Source organism: Mustela erminea, chromosome X, assembly GCF_009829155.1.
Source record: "Mustela erminea isolate mMusErm1 chromosome X, mMusErm1.Pri, whole genome shotgun sequence".
Taxonomy (NCBI): Eukaryota; Metazoa; Chordata; class Mammalia; order Carnivora; family Mustelidae; genus Mustela; species Mustela erminea.
In genome coordinates, this window is record NC_045635.1 from 48,594 (window position 1) to 67,504 (window position 18,911).

The window sequence follows — 18,911 nt, forward strand, 5'->3', positions numbered from 1 at the left end:
GCTCCCAAGCCCCTGGAAGCCCCCAACGCTCCCAAGCCCCTGGAAGCCCCCGACCCTCCCAAGCCCCTGGAAGCCCCCGACGCTCCCAAGCCCCTGGAAGCCCCCCGACGCTCCCTCCCAGGCCCGTGAAGCCTCCTGACTATCCTTCCCGGTGCCTCCCAGGCTCCCACCCCCTGCCGCATCCCCCTGGAGCCACTGCCCGCCATCGCACCCCCTTCACTAAGCATCCACAGTGGACGTCAGGACTCTGCAGTCTCCAGGCCTTGGGGTGGGGACACCAGGTGGGGGCGGGTATGCCAGGAGAGTGAGGGACAGAGGCCTGAGCCCACGGGCACCCCTTCCTTCTGTCTCCTGCACAGGGAGGAATTGGGATGGAGCGGCCAGAGCCTGGGGGCCTGGAGGCACGTGGACACCCCCGACATAGTACCGGGCAGAATGCATGGCCGCAGGCGTTCGGGGTCGAGCGGGCACATTCCTAGGGGCACGTGGACTGGGCTGCGCCTTGGGAGCTGGGGTGGCCCATGCCGGAGCTTTGCTGCCCCCCAGGGTCTCTTCAGAGACTCCGTAGCACCCAACCCCCAGGGGCCGAGCCGAGTAAACCGGAAAGCCGGGTGGGTCTCGACGGGTCCCCCGTCCTAGGGCAGCAGCTGTCCTGATGCCGCAAGCACACCTGGGCTGTCCTGCAGTACCCCCGGCCACAGGGCCAGTGAGGACCCTGCGCTGACGCGTCTCTCTGTCCACCACCCTGCCCAGTGCTGGGGGACCTCGTGCTCCCCTAGTCTGCCTCGCCGGCCCCGACGATGGCCGTGCAGGACCCTCACACCACCCTGTCCGTGGACCGCACCACGGGACCTCATCTCAGCCGCACACTCAGCCCTCGGGGCCCCCCTGGGAAGACCGCGAGAGGCCGTCCCAGCACACAGCCGGCACGCAGGGCACTGTCGACCGGTCCTGCCCGCCCGTGCCAGCGTCCCGGAGCCGCTGGACAGACGACCACACGTGCGGACTTCGGAGCACACCATGTATTCTCCTAACGGTCCTGCAAGCCAGCACGCGGACGTGGGTCTCCCGGGGCCCACGTCAGGGGCTGGGGCCTGCGGGTGGGAACCCGGCTTCCACGGTCCCCGGGCTCCCTGCTGTCCCCGACGGCCGGCGTCCCCTCCGGCCTCCACGCCAGCACTGCGGCGACCCGCTTTCCCAAACCGGCTTCTTGTCTCACGCCGCCGTGAGAAGAACGCTCCCCCGTCCGCAAGAAAGCCTCCCCCGCCCCGCAGACCCGCAGGCAGGCTACGGGTGTTTTCTCCTTAATCCCGGAGTTCCGAAATCTGGAATCACTCCCACAGCACCGCTGTGAGGGTGAACACGCATCGAAGGGGGAAAGCAAGCATGACACCGTCCGGGGTAGCAACAGGGTGGCCACTCACGTCACCGTCCCCTCCGGAGAACGGGGAACAGCGCTGGGCTCGCGGCCCCCCTGCAATGTCCACGCAACGTCTCTAACAGCAGAGGGACCGGCGCCCTGTCCTGTGTCCCGGGAGCTTTGGTGAAGACAGCCCCAGGCCCTGACAGCCGTGGGAAAGGTGTGGTCCCTCCAGCCTTGCCCCTGTCCTAGCCGGCTGCCGGCGAGCGGAGAGCACCCCCGTTTCGTGCTGATTCGAGGACGCGCCGTGTTTTCCCACTGCCTGTGCCGAGAGGCTTCCGTGCCTCCGGGAGACCATCCGGACGTCCAGGGCGCTCTGTGGGGAGCAGGAGGCCTGGCTGCTGAGTCTGCGACACGCGGCGGATGGGGAAGCCGCCACCAGCCCCCTCTCGGCCGGCACGGGCGGGACGTCCTCCTGCAGGATGGCCCCCGCTGGAAGCAGCAGGGAGCCCATGTCCTGCGGCCAGAACCCTGCGGGAGGCACGTCCGCTCTCACGAGGCACGCGCGGTCCGGCAGCAGCGGAGCCGCTCAGTGGACCGGCAAGCTGACCTTCGACGTCCGGCCGCCGGCCCTTCCTCCCAGAGCGGCCACAGAGACGGCGGCAGGAGGCCCAGAGACGGCGGCGGACACGACGTCCATTCACTCGGGGAAGAGCTTCCTGAACTTGCCGTAGGCGGACTTGCTGATGACGACGGTGACGTCGGCCACTCCGGCCTCGGGAATCACGTCCACAGCCTGCACGGTGGCCTCCTGATGCAGCCAGCTGCGGGCGTGCGTGAGGGCAGAGGGCGCGTGAGCGGAAGGGACTCCACCAAGAGAGTTCCGTCCCCGGGCCGCCCACAGCCTTGTCGCCCCCGCCCGTGGCCTGCCCGTGGCCTGCGCACCGACAGCTGGCTGGCCCCGCACGTGGGCTGAGGAACCCAGCTTCGCAGTGGGCGACCTCGGAAACCACACAGCTCCTCTGCGTGCTGGTGCCGGGCCCGTTCCGCCGCCTTTCCCGCACCTACACCCCCTGCACAGCCACGGCCACGGCCCCTCCCCCGCCAGGCCAGCCCCACGCACCTCAGCTGTGCGCCCGCCAGCCGGACCCGCAGGGTGAGGACCTGTCTCCCCGTGGCTCTCAGGACGGCGTCCTCCAGCCGCGCCTTCAGCTCTGGGAGCCCGTGCCCTCGCAGGGCGGACACGGCCACAGCCTGGGGTTCCGCCGGGCTATACCTGGATGGGGGCAGCCCAGACGCGGCTCAGCCTCAGAGAGACGGAGCGAGGGTCCCCCAGGGACGCCGGCCCCCCGAGCTCCCCCCGGGACCACCTCCGTGTGCGTCAGGATGTCGGATGGGAACAGCACGGAAACCACGATAAGGGTGCCGGGAAATACGGGGTCCATGGGGTGAGAGGACTCAGAACAGAAGACGCCAACATTTCCGGTCTGCCGGCCTGTGGCTGCTTGCGTGTGAAAGCCCTCACGGCAGGTGGGCGAAGGGTGCTCTGACCCCCTCGTCTTCCTGAGAGCAGGGGGCACGCGCCGGGAAGACGAACGCAGCCTGATCTCGTCAGTGACGGCGCGGCCCCCGTCACACCAGTGCCCCGCCGGCACCCGCCAGGCACGAGGCTCCGGGGTCGTGGGGTCGTGGGCGGGCAGGGGTCATGGGGCCGTGGGGCCTTGAGGCCGTGGGCAGGCAGGGGTGCACTCACCCGGGCACCAGGTCCGTCTTGTTATGAACTTCCAGCATGGAGTCCAGCAGAGGCGCGGGCAGGCGCAGGCCGTGCAGGCTGGACAGGACACTGGCTTTCTGCAGCTCCGTCTCAGGGTGGGTCACGTCCCTCACGTGCACGATCAGATCCTGAGGGGCAGACGAGCCACGCGGTGGGGACAGGGCGGCGGGATGACGCACCGCACGCCCGGGTGGGAGCTCCCAGACACCACCGCTGGGCCGTGGTGCGGGGTCCCGCCCCGGACAGGCCGCTCGCCTGCACCCGGCCCAGGGCCCTGGGCGTCAGAGGCGCCTCAAACCGCACAGGGTCCCGCTCTACGCCTGCACGCTCACTGGGAAACTTCCAGACTCGCGCTTCCTTTGAACCTGGAAGAACCCTTTTTGCCTGACTTTAAACGGTGCACAGGCAGGGATCCGACTCGTTACTGGGAAAACGCACAGCGGGAAAGAGGAGGAATTGCTTGTAATTCTGCCCCGGGACACCGAGGGACCGACCGCTTACGTTCTGCAGCGTTTGCTCCCAGGACTTCGGGGCACTTGAGATTAAGAAAAAGATAAGCACTTTATCCCAGAAACGTTTGGTTTTGGAAAAGGCCCATAGGAAGGCAGGGACCGCTGCTGCCCCTGTTCCCGGGAGCACAGGCCACGGACAAGGGGGACACCGGCGTGCTCATGTCTTTCCGGAGTCACGCATCTCTTCCTTCTGTCCTGGGACGCCAGGCTGGACACGTGGCACGTCCGTCCGTCACCTCTCCTGGCTCCTCTGACCCCTGCCCGCGTTCAGCACGTGTGGGCATTTTGGGGGACGCCCTCCAGTTGGCGTTTGGTTGTTTCCTCGTGCTGACACTAGGTTGGGGTTTTGGCAGACGCCCCAACAGCACGTGCCGTTGCATCCCATCACCCCGAAGCTGCCCACGAAGGCGGACCCGAGGGCCAAGGGGCTGGAGTCCCAGGTCTCCCTGCAGAGGGGTTCCACCTCCGTCTGGAATCCGTCTCGGAAGAGGTCCCTAGGAAGGCCTCGCTGTCAAGGGGGCGTGAGGCGCCAGTTTCCGGCCGGGGAGGGACGGTAGTCCCCGGGGCTGTCACATGCGAGACCTGGGCTCTGGGCTGTGCTGTGTGTGAGGGTGACCCAGGCCCTCGCGCCGCAACACGTATGACGGAATCTGGTCCCCACGTCGTGTCATGACTGAGAGGATCCGGCCCCCAAGGCTGCGCTGTGACCGATGGGACCTGATCCCTGCCTCGTGTTGGGTGTGATGGGCCCCGGGCCCCAGGGCCGTGTCCTGTGTGAGGGGACCCAGGCCCCCTGTTGTGTCATGTTGGAGGGGACCCGGTCCCCGGGGTTGTGTCGTGTATGAGGGGACCTGGCCTCAGGTAACGCCAGTGTTTCAGGGAACCTGGCCCCTGGGATCGTCCCACACTCACTGAATGAGCTACGTCCTCCAGGGTGGCAGAGAAGGACTCGATGAGGCTGTGGGGCAGCTGGGAGAGGAAGCCGATGGTGTCCATGTAGATGACGGCCATGCGGGAGGGCAGCCAGCCGGCGTGAGCCGTGACGTCCAGTGTCGCAAACAGCTGATCCCGGGGCTGGACAGCGTCGTCGCCGGTCAGGGCCTTAATCAGCGTGGTTTTTCCTGGAAGGTGGGCCACGGGAGACACAGGCATGACAGGCCACCCCGACGGACTCCACGGTTCACTGCTGTACCTCGGGCGGCTCCAAGTCGAACCCACATGCCCCTGGCCGAGGGGTGGCCACGGTGGGTGAGGTCTCTGAGGGCCTAGGTCTCATCTCTGCAGGACCCCTGGGTTGCCTCGTGGTTGAGAGGACGCTGCTTCCCGTTGTGCACGGGGGTCAGGGGGTCCAGGGCCTGGGGCACGAGAGGCTACCTAGGGGATGGCACTGGGGTAGCCAGGGTGGGGACGTGTGAATGGGAGGGGGTGGGCGGGCACCCGGGCAGACGAGGGAATGCTGCAGACACGGGCGTCCTCTAGGTCCCTGCGCGATACAGGACTCGCGTTCACAGAGACGAGGCAGGAGCCCCGTGTGCCGGAGACGCAGGGCTATCGGCATACGGAAGAGTGACGGCAGACCAAGGCGGGTGCAGGAGGAATGTGTGCGGTGTGAGCGCGCGGGAGTCTGTGTAGACGGGGTGACGGTACCGGTGTGTGTGCGGTGTGAGCGCGCGGGTGTCTGTGTAGACGGGGTGACGGTACGGGTGAGTGTGCGGTGTGAGCGCGGGAGTCTGTGTAGACGGGGTGATGTGGGGGGGCGGGTACACTGTGTGTGGGGGTGTGTGTCAGTGTCACGGGGTGACGGTACGGGTGTGTGTGCGGTGTGAGAGCGTGGGTGTCTGTGTAGACGGGGTGATGTGCGGGGGCGGGTACACTGTGTGTGGGGGTGTGTGTCAGTGTCACGGGGTGACGGTATGGGTGTGTGTGCGGTGTGAGAGCGTGGGTGTCTGTGTAGACGGGGTGATGTGGGGGGGCGGGTACACTGTGTGTGGGGGTGTGTGTCAGTGTGACGGGGTGACGGTACGGGTGTGTGTGCGGTGTGAGAGCGTGGGTGTCTGTGTCAGTGTCACGGGGTGATGGTACGGGTGTGTGTGCCATGTGTCAGGGGCGGGTGTCTGTGTGACGGTGGATGGTGCCGATGGAGTGTGACGGTGTAGACCGTCGGGAGCTGTGCGTGTCTGACGGCCCCCAGAGGGTGCTCCCCCACAGCCTTACCAACAGGTGGACCCGCGTCCAGACCCAGACCCTGCTCGGGGCCCACTGGTCCCGGACTAGCCTTCAGACACGGCCGGCGGCCGCTGGGGGGGCCTGACCTGAAGGTGAAGCAGCAGGGGACCCGCCTGCCGCGGGGTGACCGGGCACTGTGGACGGACAGCAGGTGCCTGGTTATGGACGCCTCCTCTTGTCCCACGCGCCGGCCGAGCCTCAGGGACCCCACAGACCCCTGTGTAACGCCCGCCCCCCAGGGCCGCAGAGAAGTCGCCTGCGTCCCGCACAGCAGTGAGCTGTGGTGCAGAGAGGGTCTCCGAAGCCCAGGTGTCCCCCGGTGTCCTGGCCCAGGTGTTGTGGGATGTTCCCTCTCTCCTCGGACGGGGACCACCCGCTCCTTGAGGACGGGGCGGTGGCGTCACGGTGGTCTTCCGGCCACACACGGGGACCGGACCTTAGGGCGGCTCACGCTTGCGGGGCAAGTCTGGAGGGTGAGGAAGTGAGCCTCCGTGCTTGCCCTGTGTGGGAGGGTCCCCGCGAGCCCAGGGCCTCAGCACCAAGGAACCCCGAGGGCCGGCATCCTGCCTGTGGCCGCGCACAGCCCACTCGTGAGCGGAACCTTGAGACGCGCCGTGGCGTCTCAGCGGTCGCAGCCCGGACGGTTCTCCTTCCTCTACGGGCAGGTCTGCCGGGAATGAGCTTCAGAACGTCTCGGTTTCTTTTCTATCACTGAGTTTACGACGCCCCAGTAAGGGACAGGAGGCCTGACCACCGTCCGGCGCTCGACAACCACACCCGTGACCTGACGGGGTGTGGGCCGTGGGCGCTGTGACCCCCCTGAGGACAGCAGCCCCGGTTTCCACCCGTGCTCCTGGGTCGGCCCTCTGAGGGCCACGGTCTTGGTGCATTTGCGACGGATTCTCCCCAAACACACGGGCCCGGCGCAAGGGTACGGGGTGTGAGAGCAGCGCGGACCCCGCTTCTCGCGCCCGCAGGGGCTCTCACCGCAGTTGGTGTACCCCACCACGGCGATCACCGGGAACTCCTGCCGCTTCCGCTGCCTCCCCAGGAGCCGCCGTTTCTGCCTCAGTCTCTCCAGGGCCTTCCGGATCTTCATTTCCTTTTCCTTCAAGAGGTGCTGCTGCACCTGCATGAACGATTCCCCTAGAGACGCCCGAGATCGCGCGTCAGCCAGCGCAGGAGGTGGCAAAGACGCCTGAGCTAACGGCGCCACGGAGGTCCCTGAGCGGGATACGGACCGGGATCTTCTCACGGGGATCCCCTAGCCTGCTCTACCTCCAGGCCACTGCCCCAACGCCTTCCCACCGGCAAGACGGCTTCGTGCAGCAGAAGGTGGTCTTGCCGTGGCCTCCTGCCCCCTCACATCCGCTGCGGGAGGAAGGGGCAGCCTTGCAAGGACAGCCCCACGAAAGCCACAGCCGACTTGAGACGTGCCCGTAAAGACAATCCACATCCTGACCCCCAGGACCTGTGAACGGGACCCCGTTTCAGAATAGGGTCTGAGCACATACAACCAGTCAAGGATCTGAGATGGGCTCATCCTAGATGAGGGGGCCCTAAAGCAAAACATAAAGGTCCCCATGAAAGCTGGAAGGAGACAGAAGAGAAGCTACGTGAGGACGGAGTCCGAGGTGGGAGGGAACCGGTCAGCAGCCCAGGGACGCCTGAAGCCCCAGAAGCGGGAAGAGGCAGGAAGGACCAACTCCTAGAGCCTCGGGAGAGCACAGCCCTGCCCCGCCTGGATCTCAGCATCCTTGTCCCGCCTGGATCTCGGCATCCCTGTCCCGCCTGGATCTCAACATCCTTGTCCTGCCTGGATCTCGGCATCCCTGTCCGGCCTGGGTCTTAGTACCCGCCACACCCGGATCTCAGACTCTGCTCTCCGAAGCTGGGAAGATAGATTCCTGAGGTTTTTAAGCCCCTGGTTTGTGGTCCTTTGTTCCAGCTGCCACCAGAGACGGCCTGCATGTCTCAGTTTGTCCGAAGATGACACACAAGAGGCCCACATGCCGCCCGTGCCCCACTGGATCTTTCAGCAACGTGGTCCTCTTCCCTAGGGGTGGCTGCTGGGACACCCCCCCCACCCCCCAGCACCCTGTGACAAGACCCCACACGTTACCTGACCCCATGATATAGCGCGAGCCCCATCCTTGCGCATCCGGGCGGGCAGTGCTGCTTTTCAGGCGGGACCTGCGTGGGAAGGGGCATCTCAGCAGACAGGAACGGAAACACATGCCCACCCAGGGCGAGCACGGCCGGTGCCAACATGGAGAAGTGAGGACGAGAAGTCTGGGTGCAGAGAACAGGGCGAGGTGGTCCTCCCCCTGCCCAGCCCGCCACACCGTGGACGGAGGGCCCCACAGTGAGGTGATGGGCCGACCAGGGGGACGTGCCCTGGCCGACGTGCTGTTTGGGCACGGCACCTGCCCAGCCGGCTGCCCGGGAGGGCGTGGCCGGCCCCGCACCCTGTCCTCGCCACGCTCCAGGGGGCGGTCGGGTCCCACACACAGCCGCCGGAAGAGGGTCTGGGGTACGCTGCGCCAGCCTGCGGAGGCCAGGTACCTGAGAAGGGGCAGCTCAGCCAGGGCCACCTGCAGACGCGCCTCCTTGGTCCGGGCGTTGCAGCGGAAAATGTGAAGCACCACCGTGAACCGGTCGAACACCGGCACGCCCCAGCGGGCCTCCAGTTCCTTCTGCATGGGGGGGGGAGGGAGGGAAGGCGTCCGTGGCGGCTCCTCGGGCGAAGGGGGCGGATGGGACGCTGGCTGCAGTCTGCCACCCTCCGCGGTCCTGCCCCAGGGGGACGCGGACCCAACACCCCCAACGCGCTGACCCAACACGCACCGGCCTGGGAAACACAGAGGGCCTCCCGCATACCTTGGTCGGCGTGGCCAACCTCTCCATGTTCAGAAAGACCGCCGTGATTTCGGGCGACCCTCTGACTTTCTCTGGGGAGGAGAGAAGGCCCCGTCGGTTGTCTGTGTGCCGTGCAGTCCATCGTGGGACTGACCTGAGCTTTGGCCGGTCAGACAGCCTCAAGTCTCTGGGCGTACGTCAGAAAGTCGGGTGTGCGGGACAGGGGTCAAGGGGAGGACTGAGCTCCATCTGCAGGGGTGTGGGTCTTGCAGACACATGGCCGGTGCACAGCCCTCTGGGCCTATGTGCTGAGCGTGCTGATCTGTGCCGTGACCTGGACGTCAGCGGGGGCTGCAGATCCTCGGGCGTCCGTGGAAACAGAGTTCACACCCAGCACGCTGTGTGGAGGGGCAGATAGGCCAGGGGGCCTCGGGGCCAGTGTCCCCCTACTCTGAATGGCCCCAGTGGCACCACTGGACACGGAGCAAGCTGTGAGAGAGGCACGCTGGGCTTCTCGGTGTCTGATCCAAGTTCCCAAGAGGACGCCTCTATAGGGCCCCGGTGAGAGCCCATCTGTTTCTCTCAGGAAGGGAGGGGCGTAAGGACCCACCTGTCAGGTGCTCCAAAGTCCCTTTGCCGAAGATGAGCTTTCCATCGGGTGTTTTGGTGGGCACCACCATCCTTTCCACCACCGACCAGCCATCCAGTGTGTGGACCAGTGCTTCTGCTTCCGCCACCTGCCACTCAGCTTTCAGGAGACACAGGGCCAGAGTGAGGGACACGTCCCCATGGGCCCCGGGCCCCGTCCAGCCCTGCCTGGCCTGCCCCAGCCCATGTCCCTTGGCTGGGATGGCTTCCTGCAGCGTGCACAGAGGTGAGAAAGCACCCCCGTACCCATGTGTTCCACGACACAGCGATGCTGTTCCAGCCACAGACGGCGAGAAGCGGAGGATGACGCCAGGGGAACGCAAGGACGGGTCCTCCTAACGTGGCAGCCGGGGACTTGGCAGCAAACGGGAGGCCTCCATGCTCTTCCGTGCCCCAGCACACAGCGTATCTTGCATGGAGCGCCCGAGGGCCCAGGGAACATGTTGCATTCCCCACGGGGTGGGCTGTGAGCCCTGTGGGCAAGAAGTGGGTGTCCCTGAACCCCCTGCCAATGCTACACAGGAAAGAGAGCAAGCAGCGCCCAGGACGGACAGGATGACGTATGCGGCCTCGGTGCCAGCCTGTGCAGGAGGGGGCCTGGGGAGAGTTCAGCGAGCATCCCAGATAGGGGGTTGGGATCCCAAGGAGGGGCTGGTCCCAGGAGCTGAGGGCATGGGGGACTGGGGCCTCAAGCCCGAGGCTCGTCCTGACAGCATTCCCAAGCAGGGAGGCAGCACAGGGCACCCCTGAGATGCCGCGCTCTCCAGACTGCCCCCAAGGTCACCCTGTGCCCCTCCCCACAGCACAATGTCCCAGAGGAGCGGTCCCTTCCGGACACGCACCCCGTGCTCATTGTCCCCACTCCAGTGACCGGGTGCTGAGGGCTCTGGGCCAATTTTAGGCCCCGAATTGTCCGCAGAGCTCAGGCACAGGGAGGAAACTGAGCCCGGGGTGGGGGGTCCATGATGAAGCTGGGGGGGATCCAAAGTCCTGCAGAGAAGCTGCACACTCTGCTTGGTGGGGGACGGGGTGCGCCATCCTCTGAGCTGAGGGGACGCACGGTCTCCTCAGCTCTGACTCCTGACAGGCATTGCGGGTCCTCTGCACCTCCTCCCCTCCGGTGCTCCGACCAAGGGCACGGGGCCACTCCCAGCGTCCCTTCTTATATGTCACACGCAGCCCATCAGCAAACCCCCAGGCAGTTTCTTTCGCCACCTCCCTGGTGGGGCCATGTCCCCCCGCTGCATCGCAGATCGGCTTCCAACAACCCTCTGCCGGGGTCGTGAGACTTCCAGGGACGCCCGCGGCCAGCATCTGGGCATGTGGTCCACTCACCACGTGGAACTGCCCAAGCCCAGGACTGGGTGCCTGGTGGGAGTGGGCCAGAAGCAGTGTGTGCAGGCCACAGTCCTGACGCAGGGCCTCACGCACGACGGGGACTACGGACCGCGTCCCCTGCCCACACGGCCCTGGGAACGAGTTCTGCAATGCAGAAGCTGGGCAGGGAGCCTGCTTTTCCCTCTGAGTCTGCCGCTCCCCCTGCTTGTGGGTTCTCTATGTCTGACTAATAAATAAGCCCACTTTGGAAAAAACCCACTACTATCCGTACCGCGCGGGCTCTAGCGGATTAAGCAGAAAGCACGCCAGACAGGCGGACAGCGTAAGCAGACAGACAGAAAGCCCAAGAAAGAACGCAAAGACGAGCGGTCAGAATCGCTCCGACAGAGGGAAGCATTCCTGTGACGGGCCTGTGAGCGGGCCGGGCAAGGCTGAGGCACGACCCCCCCCCCGGCGTGCAGATGGGACGACCGTGACAGCTGCAACATGTGCCCTGGGAACGGCACCGAGAGCAGGAAGTGTCAGGCCGTGGACTGGACTGAAACTTTCCTAAAGCAGCTGAGAAAGGAACATTCTCCACCGCGCACACGGAACGCCCGAGAGCCCGCGGCAGGAAAGAGCGGGACGACACTCTCGCAGTGTCTGCAGACCCAACACACGCCTCCCACAGCACACGGGGACGGCAAGCGCCAGGCCATGAGCTGCGTCATCGCCCATCGGGGGAAAATGGGCAAACTTCTAGGAGGGCCTGGTACGCTCCGATCAGACGGGCTCCAGATGCAGCAGGGCCAGCACCTAACCCCGGTCAGGGCACGAGCAGCGAGATCTGTCCGTCACCGCTGGCGGGAAGGCAAGCGGCGCAGCCCCTTGGAAAGCAGTTGGAGGCATCTGTCCTCTATCGGCTCTCTGGCAGAGACACGGGCAGGGAGAGAGACAGCAGGAGAGACACGGGTAGGGAGAGAGAATGAGAGAGCAGGAGGTCAGGCCGAGGGAGAAGCGCACTCCCTCCCTACTGGGCAGGGAGCCCAGGCCGGACCGATCCCAGGACCCCAGGATCATGACCTGAGCTGAAGGCAGGTGCGTCCCCCCACGAAGCCCCCGGGCGCGCCCAGACAACGGGATACCATCAGCACCGAACACAAAGCAGCGGTGGAGCCACAGCAGGTCGTGTGTGACCTGGGGTGCACGCTGAGCGACAAGAGCCGGTCTGCAAGGCCGCGCACTGCGCCATTCTAGCGCATGCTGGAGAGGGAAGACCACGCACGGGGCAGATACGGGGATGCGGCGGGCGGGGGACTGGTTCCACGGCCCAGCGCGGGCTTGCAGCGGCGGCGGGGAGCGGTTTCACCCGGGCGCTCCGAGTCTCCACCCAGAGCACGGGCCCTGGAGCCCCGCCCCTGAGTCTCCACCCCTCCCGCCGCAGTCCCGCCTCTAAACCCGGGCCCCGCCCCCAGGACCCCCCCTTGAGCGACACCCTCGGAGCTCAGCCCCTCCTAGTCCCCGCCCCGACCAGCAGCACTCGAAGCCCCGCCCCCAGAAAGGCCCGCCCCTCAGCATCCCCGGCACCTTCCCCGGCGCCAGAACGCGAAGCCCCGCCGTGGCACGCCCCCCCGAGGACTCCGACCCGCCCCAAGGTCCCTCGACTACCCTCGGAGCGCCCCCCCAAGTCCCCGCCCCGAGCACCAGCACTCGAGGCCCCGCCCCCTCCGAGTCTCCGCCCTCGGAAGCCCCGCCTCTCAGCGTCCCCGGCCCCTTCCCCAGCGCCAGCACTCGGAGCCCCGCCCCCTCCGAGTCTCCACCCCGAAAGCCCCGCCTCTCAGCGTCCCCGGCCCATTCTCCAGCGCCAGCACCCGGAGCCCCGCCCGCTCCGAGTCTCCACCCCGAAAGCCCCGCCTCTCAGTGTCTCCGGCCCATTCTCCAGCGCCAGCACTCGGAGCCCCGCCTCTCAGTGTCTCCGGCCCCTTCCCCAGCGCCAGCACTCGGAGCCCCGCCCCTTCCGAGTCTCCGCCCTCGGAAGCCCCGCCTCTCAGAGTCTCCGGCCCATTCTCCAGCGCCAGCACTCGGAGCCCCGCCCCTTCCGAGTCTCCGCCCCCGGAAGCCCCGCCTCTCAGTCTCCGGCCCATTCTCCAGCGCCAGCACCCGGAGCCCCGCCCCCTCCGAGTCTCCGCCCCCGGAAGCCCCGCCTCTCAGTGTCCCCGGCCCCGACCCCGGCCGCGGTACCGCTCCGGGTCACCTCCGGTCCGCTGCTGCTTCCGCGGTCCCCGCTTGACCTCAGGGTGAATCAGGCACACGCGCTGGGTCCCCGCCGGCAGCAAAGGGTCCCTCCTCAGTAGCTCCTCCTCCTCCTCTGCCTCCTCCGCATCCTCTAGTTCCTCCTCCTCCTCCCCCGCTCGGCTGCTCGGGCCAGCAGCCCGTGGGCCCCGTCCTCCACCTCCTGGGCCCTTGAGTCCCCCGGGGCCGAAGGCGGCGAGCGCGCGATGCGGGAATGCCGGCAGCGGCGGCGCAGCTCTCGGGGCCCCGCGGCCGCGAACCACGCGGGAGACCCAGGCCCCTGGGCGGACGGAGGCCCGCAGGGCCCACATTCCGCCTTTGGCCGCACGCAAAGAGGCGGGACCTCGGGGGGGGGGTGGTGCCTCCGTGCGAGCTCCCCATTGGCCGCCGGGCGTCACGTGCCCGATGGGCGCTCGCGGGCGCTTGGGGGCGGGACGCCGCGGGTCCGGACGAGCTTCGCTTCTGCGGGTCCTGCTCTCCGGAGACCCGGGACCAGGTAGCGCGTCCAGCGGGGCCGGGCGCCGCTTCCCACCACGCGTCCCCCTCTGCGGCCGAGTCTGGTCCTGGAAGTCCACTACCGTCCCCGGGGGTCAGAGCCCTGCGTGGGGGTCCGAGTGCTGCCCCGGGGGTCAGAGCCCTGCGCGGGGGTCCGAGTGCTACCCCGAGGTCAGAGCCCTGCTTGGAGGGCTGACTGTTACCCCAGGGGGTCAGAACACTGTTTGGGGTCCTACTGCTACCCTGGGGGTCTGAGCCCAGCGTGGGGTCCAAGTGCTGCCCTGGGTCTCAGAGCTCTGCGTGGTGGTCCGAGTGCTGCCCCCGGGGTTGGGCCACGCATGGGGGTCCTAGTGCTGGCCCGAGGGTCCTCCGCCATGGAGTCCAAGGGCTGTCCCGGAGGTCAGAGCTCTGTGTGGGGGTCTGAGTGCTGCCCTGGGGGTCCCCTGCCATGGGTCTGAGTGCTGCCCCAGGGGTCAGAGCCCTGCATGGGGTTCGAGTGCTGCCCCGGGGGTCAGAGCCCTGCATGGGGTCCGAGTGCTGCCCTGGGGGTCAGAGCCCTGCGTGGGGGTCCGAGTGCTGCCCCGGGGGTCAGAGCCCTGCGCGGGGGTCCGAATGCTGCCCTGGGGGTCAGAGCCCTGCGTGGGGGTCCGAGTGTTCTCCAGGGGTCCTGAATCCTGTAGTGAGGCTCCGACTGCTACCTTGGAGGTCAGAGCCCTGCGTGAGGGTCAGGATGCTGCCCCGGGGATCAGAGCCCTGTGCGGGGGTCCGAGTGCTACCCCGAGGTCAGAGCCCTGCTTGGAGGGCTGACTGTTACCCCGGGGGGTCAGAACCCTGCTTGGGGTCCTACTGCTACTCTGGACGTCTGAGCCCTGCGTGGGGGTCTAAGTGCTGCCCCGGGGGTTGGGCCACGCATGGGGGTCCTAGTGCTGGCCCGAGGGTCCCCTGCCGTGGGTGGTCTGTCTGGTGCCCCAGCGGTCGGTCAGAACCCTGTCGTGGGGTTCCGAGTGCTGCTTCAGGGGTCAGAGCCCTGCGTGGGGGTCCGAGTGCTGCCCCGGGGGTCAGAGCCCTGCATGGGGTCCGAGTGCTGCCCCAGGGGTCAGAGCCCTGCGTGGGGGTCCGAATGCTGCCCCGGGGGTCAGAGCCCTGCGTGGGGGTCCGAATGCTGCCCTGGGGGTCAGAGCCCTGCGTGGGGGTTCGAGTGTTCTCCAGGGGTCCTGAATCCTGTAGTGAGGCTCCGACTGCTACCTTGGAGGTCAGAGCCCTGCGTGAGGGTCAGGATGCTGCCCCGGGGATCAGAGCCCTGTGTGGGGGTCCGAGTGCTACCCCGAGGTCAGAGCCCTGCTTGGAGGGCTGACTGTTACCCCGGGGGGTCAGAACCCTGCTTGGGGTCCTACTGCTACTCTGGACGTCTGAGCCCTGCGTGGGGGTCCAAGTGCTGCCCCGGGGGTTGGGCCACGCATGGGGGTCCTAGTGCTGGCCCGAGGGTCCCCTGCCGTGGGTGGTCTGTCTGGTGCCCCAGCGGTCGGTCAGAACCCTGTCGTGGGGTTCCGAGTGCTGCTTCAGGGGTCAGAGCCCTGCGTGGGGGTCCGAGTGCTGCCCCGGGGGTCAGAGCCCTGCATGGGGTCCGAGTGCTGCCCCGGGGGTCAGAGCCCTGCGTGGGGGTCCGAATGCTGCCCCGGGGGTCAGAGCCCTGCGTGGGGGTCCGAATGCTGCCCCGGGGGTCAGAGCCCTGCGTGGGGGTCCGAGTGCTGCCCCGGGGGTCAGAGCCCTGCGTGGGGGTCCGAATGCTGCCCTGGGGGTCCCCTGCCATGGGTCTGAGTGCTGCCCCAGGGGTCAGAGCCCTGCATGGGGTCCGAGTGCTGCCCCGGGGGTCAGAGCCCTGCTGGGGTCCGAGTGCTGCCCTGGGGGTCAGAGCCCTGCGCGGGGGTCCGAATGCTGCCCCGGGGGTCAGAGCCCTGCGTGGGGTCCGAGTGCTGCCCTGGGGGTCAGAGCCCTGCGTGGGGGTCCGAATGCTGCCCCGGGGGTCAGAGCCCTGCGTGGGGGTCCGAGTGCTGCCCCGGGGATCAGAGCCCTGCGTGGGGGTCTGAATGCTGCCCTGGGGGTCCCCTGCCATGGGTCTGAGTGCTGCCCCAGGGGTCAGAGCCCTGCGTGGGGGTCAAATGCTGCCCCAGGGGTCAGAGCCCTGCGTGGGGGTCAAAATACTGCCCCGGGGATCAGAGCCTGCGTGGGGGTGCAAGTGCTGCCCCGGGAGTTGGGTCATGCTTGGGGGTCCTAGTGCTGGTCCGTGGGTCCTCTGTCGTTGGGTCCAAGTGCTGTCCCGGAGGTCAGAGCTCTGCGTGGGGGTCCAAGTGCTAACCTGGGGGTTAGAACCCTGTCGTGGGGGTCCGAGTGCTGCCGCGAGGGTCAGAGCCCTGCATGGGGTCCGAGTGCTGCCCTGGGGGTCAGAGCCCTGCATGGGGTCCGAGTGCTGCCCTGGGGGTCAGAGCCCTGCATGGGGTCCAAGTGCTGCCCCGGGGGTCAGAGCTCTGCGTGGGGGTCCGAGTGCTAACCTGGGGGTTAGAACCCTGTCGTGGTGGTCCGACTGTTGCCCCAGGGGTCAGAGCTCTGTGTGGGGGTCCGAGTGCTAACCTGGGGGTTAGAACCCTGTCGTGGGGGTCCGAGTGCTAACCTGGGGGTTAGAACCCTGTCGTGGGGGTCCGAGTGCTGCCGCGAGGGTCCCCTGCCGTGGTGGTCCGACTGTTGCCCCAGGGGTCAGAGCTCTGTGTGGGGGTCTGAGTGCTGCCATGGGGGTCCGAGTGCTGCCGCGAGGGTCCCCTGCCGTGGTGGTCCGACTGTTGCCCCAGGGGTCAGAGCTCTGTGTGGAGGTCTGAGTGCTGCCGCGAGGGTCCCCTGCCGTAGGGGTCAGAGTGCTGTCCTGGGGGTCCTGAACCATGTCATGGGGGTCCCCTGCATGGGGGGTTCCAAGTGCTGCCCCAGGGGTCCTGAACTTTACTTTGGGGTTCCCCTGCGTTGGCTGCAAGTGCTGTGCTAGGCTTCCCTGCTGTGGGGGTCCGAGGGCTGTCCTGGGGGGTCCCAAACCTTACCTTGGGTGTCCAAGTGCTCCCCCAGGGGTCACGAACCCTGCGTGGGCTTCCGAGGGCTGCCCTGGGGTCCCGTGCTGTGGGGGTCTGAGTGCTGCCCCTGGGGCACAAGGTTGCCCTAATGGGTGCTCCTGGGTCCCGAACTTTACCTTAGGTCTCAAATCCTGCGTGGGGGTCCGAGTGCTGCCCCGGGGTCCTGAACCCTGGGTGGAGGTCTGAGGGCTGCCCCAGGGGTCTCGAACTTTACCTGAGGGGTTGAGTGCAGATCCCTCCAGGGGATCCCATATACCGCCTTGGCGCTGTGAGTGCAGCCCTGGGGATCCCAGCCACTTCTTTGGGGGGCGTTGGAGCTGTTCTGAGGTGTCCTGAAGTCTGCAGTAGGGTATGGAGCCTGGCCGGGGAGTGGGGGGGGGGGGTCCTGAACACGGCTTGGAGGTTCCGAATTCCGCCGGGGGTGGGGTGGGCGTCGTGAAGTCTGTGCTGGTCGTCCACATGTGGCACAGGGGTTCAGGTTCTGGGGTTTGAATCAGCCATGGGGGGCCCGAACTCTGCCTTGGAGATTCTCGTCTGGCCCCAGGGGTTCCAAAGTCTGGGATGATAGCTTGGAGTGTGGGCCAGGGGCTCCAGACCCTGCCTTGTGGGGGAGGGGCAAGCGGAGCCCCGGGAGTCCTGAACCCTGCCCTGGGAGTCCTGCCCCATCCCTGGGGGTCTGGGAGCCCGCCTTGGGGGTAGTAGGCAGGACTAAGGAGTCTGGAAGTTTGCCTGGCAGGACGGAGTCGCTCAGTGCTTGAGGGGCGCGGTCTCCGAGCGAGCCCTGGGCGTGGGATGCTGACTTTGGGCATTCCCGGTGCTGCCTGGGGGCCTGACTGGCCTGGGCGGATTCTGAAAGCTGTGCTGGTCGCCCGCGGGTGTCCCCGGGGGTCCCAGGAGTGCTTGGGCATCAGAGCCTCCGCAGTGAAGGAGGTGTGCGGCAGGGTGGCCCAGTCCCCGGGTCCGGCCGAGGGTGACGGGCGGGCGGGCTCCAGGGGATCCGTTCCCTAACCAGGAAAAACCCCAAGCAGCATGGGGTCACAGGCGGTCACGAGGAGGTTGTTCCTCTGGAAGGTGGAAATGTTCCTTTCGAGTGTGTGCGGCGTCTGCGGCGTCTGAGGTTTGGGGAGACGCCGGCAGAGGTCTGGGTTCCGAACCCGGCAGGGCAGGACAGGACGATGGTGGGACGTAGCCTTGAAGAGCTGTGGGTGGCGCGCGTGGGGGTGCATGGGGGTGCGTGCGGGGGTGCGTGTCGGGGACCGGAAGCTGGTCCCAGGAGGCCGGGGACGGCCCGGCCCAGGGACCACGGGGGGCAGAATGAGATGCGGATGCGGGTCCCTGGCGTGGGACATGACGGCAAACGCAGAGTGAGGACTCAGGACTCAGGGTCGCTCGGGAAGCCCCGGGCCGGCGCTGGTTCCTGAATGCCGTCTCCCGGGCCGTGGGTTCAAAGTTGCCCTGATGAGTGCACAAGTGTGTGGCTCGTGGGCTGCGAGTGTGGCTCTTTGTTCCGTGCCCCCCACCCCCTCCTCCGTCACACGGCTGGAGACCGCCAGGCCAGGGGATGTGCATGAGGGAGTCCACGGGAATGCCCGGGTCTTCTGTCCCCGGAGCCTGTCTTTGGAGGGCCTGGGTCTCAGATGCTGGCGGGGGGGCGCCCCGTGCAGGAGGAGGCCGGCAGGACCTCGCTGGGCCGCCCGCCCGCGTGGTCCTTCTGCGCCACCTGGCGTCGGATGTGGGCAGGTCCACTCCCGCAAGCCCCCGTCCTCGGAGCAGGAGCTGCCCAGCTCACAGTCGCAGGGCTGTGTGGGGCTCTCGCGGCAGCCGGCCCTCCCCGCGCTCCTCCGCGTGCCGTCCCGGCGGGATCCCCGCACGCCCCGCACGCCCCCCCGCAGAGCCGGCCTTCCAGCGGTTTCTGGGGGTGGGTGGGGGAGGGACGCGGCCAGGATTAACGCCGACAATGAGGTAACGCATCTTTTTCACGGCTTCACTGGGGTCGGCGTGTCTCATGGCTGCGGATGGGGTGCGGGGCTTCTTCCCGGCGAGCTGGGCGTCCCCTCCCCTTCCTGCCGAGGCAGAGCGCTCCCGAGACCGTCCCGGCGTCTCCTGTGTATTCTGCCCAGCGCAGAAATGGTGCCGGGTGGGGAGGGGTGCGGGGGGCAGAGGAGCCCTGCGTGGAGGGCGGCGGGCACGGCCCCTCGTGTTTTCGCTGGGCTTGGGACGTCTTCCCTCGTCGGCCCGGTTAAGTGTCCGTAGTCGGTAAGACGCGTCTCGGACGGCGTGGGAGGCGTTTCCCGCCGGGGGCCACCCCGAGCCTC

The 18,911-nt window shown here is 67.5% G+C and overlaps 2 protein-coding genes and 1 long non-coding RNA gene across 12 annotated transcripts in view; 2 read left to right on the forward strand and 1 right to left on the reverse strand.

The window, feature by feature from the left end:
• Positions 1 to 1,007: 1,007 nt before the first annotated feature.
• On the reverse strand, positions 1,008 to 13,343 carry GTPBP6 (GTP binding protein 6 (putative)). Of its 4 annotated transcripts, XM_032331723.1 has the most exons (11): positions 12,951 to 13,060; positions 9,626 to 9,852; positions 9,342 to 9,479; positions 8,753 to 8,823; positions 8,438 to 8,568; positions 7,995 to 8,065; positions 6,830 to 7,018; positions 4,559 to 4,767; positions 3,114 to 3,262; positions 2,484 to 2,636; positions 1,008 to 2,184 (listed from the first exon to the last, which is right to left on the reverse strand). In XM_032331723.1, exons 2-11 carry the CDS (start codon positions 9,819 to 9,821, stop codon positions 2,061 to 2,063), a joined length of 1,431 nt encoding a protein of 476 aa, XP_032187614.1. In that variant the 5' UTR covers positions 9,822 to 9,852; positions 12,951 to 13,060; the 3' UTR covers positions 1,008 to 2,060. The 4 variants fall into 4 exon arrangements, with proteins under 4 accessions (XP_032187614.1, XP_032187612.1, XP_032187611.1 ...); XM_032331721.1 differs by lacking the exon at positions 9,626 to 9,852 and having other exon boundaries at positions 6,860 to 7,018; positions 12,951 to 13,343; XM_032331720.1 differs by lacking the exon at positions 9,626 to 9,852 and having other exon boundaries at positions 12,951 to 13,343.
• A 3,135-nt stretch (positions 13,344 to 16,478) lies between these two features.
• On the forward strand, positions 16,479 to 17,840 carry LOC116583646. Its single transcript, XR_004282818.1, has 3 exons — positions 16,479 to 16,491; positions 16,914 to 16,923; positions 17,589 to 17,840. It is a non-coding gene; the product is annotated as an uncharacterized LOC116583646 (long non-coding RNA).
• Positions 17,841 to 17,873: 33 nt separating this feature from the next.
• The window catches only part of LOC116583619 (cohesin subunit SA-2-like), a 51,086-nt gene continuing 50,048 nt past the window's right edge, over positions 17,874 to 18,911 (forward strand). For all 7 annotated transcript variants that reach the window (XM_032331702.1, XM_032331704.1, XM_032331703.1 and 4 more), the window contains exon 1: positions 17,874 to 18,558. In XM_032331702.1, the coding sequence (XP_032187593.1) occupies positions 18,158 to 18,558 (401 nt within the window). In that variant the 5' untranslated portion in view covers positions 17,874 to 18,157. The remainder of the gene's footprint in view (positions 18,559 to 18,911) is intronic.

Coding starts and splice junctions, on each gene's coding strand:
- GTPBP6 (XM_032331720.1), bottom strand. CDS start 13,299: ATGTGGGCCCTGCGGGCCTCCGTCCGCCCAGGGGCCTGGGTCTCCCGC. Junction 7,019..7,994: donor GCGCTATATCATGGGGTCAG/GTAACGTGTGGG, acceptor GGGCGTCTCTAG/GGGAATCGTTCATGCAGGTG. Junction 3,263..4,558: donor TGGAGGACGTAGCTCATTCA/GTGAGTGTGGGA, acceptor TCTGCCCCTCAG/GATCTGATCGTGCACGTGAG.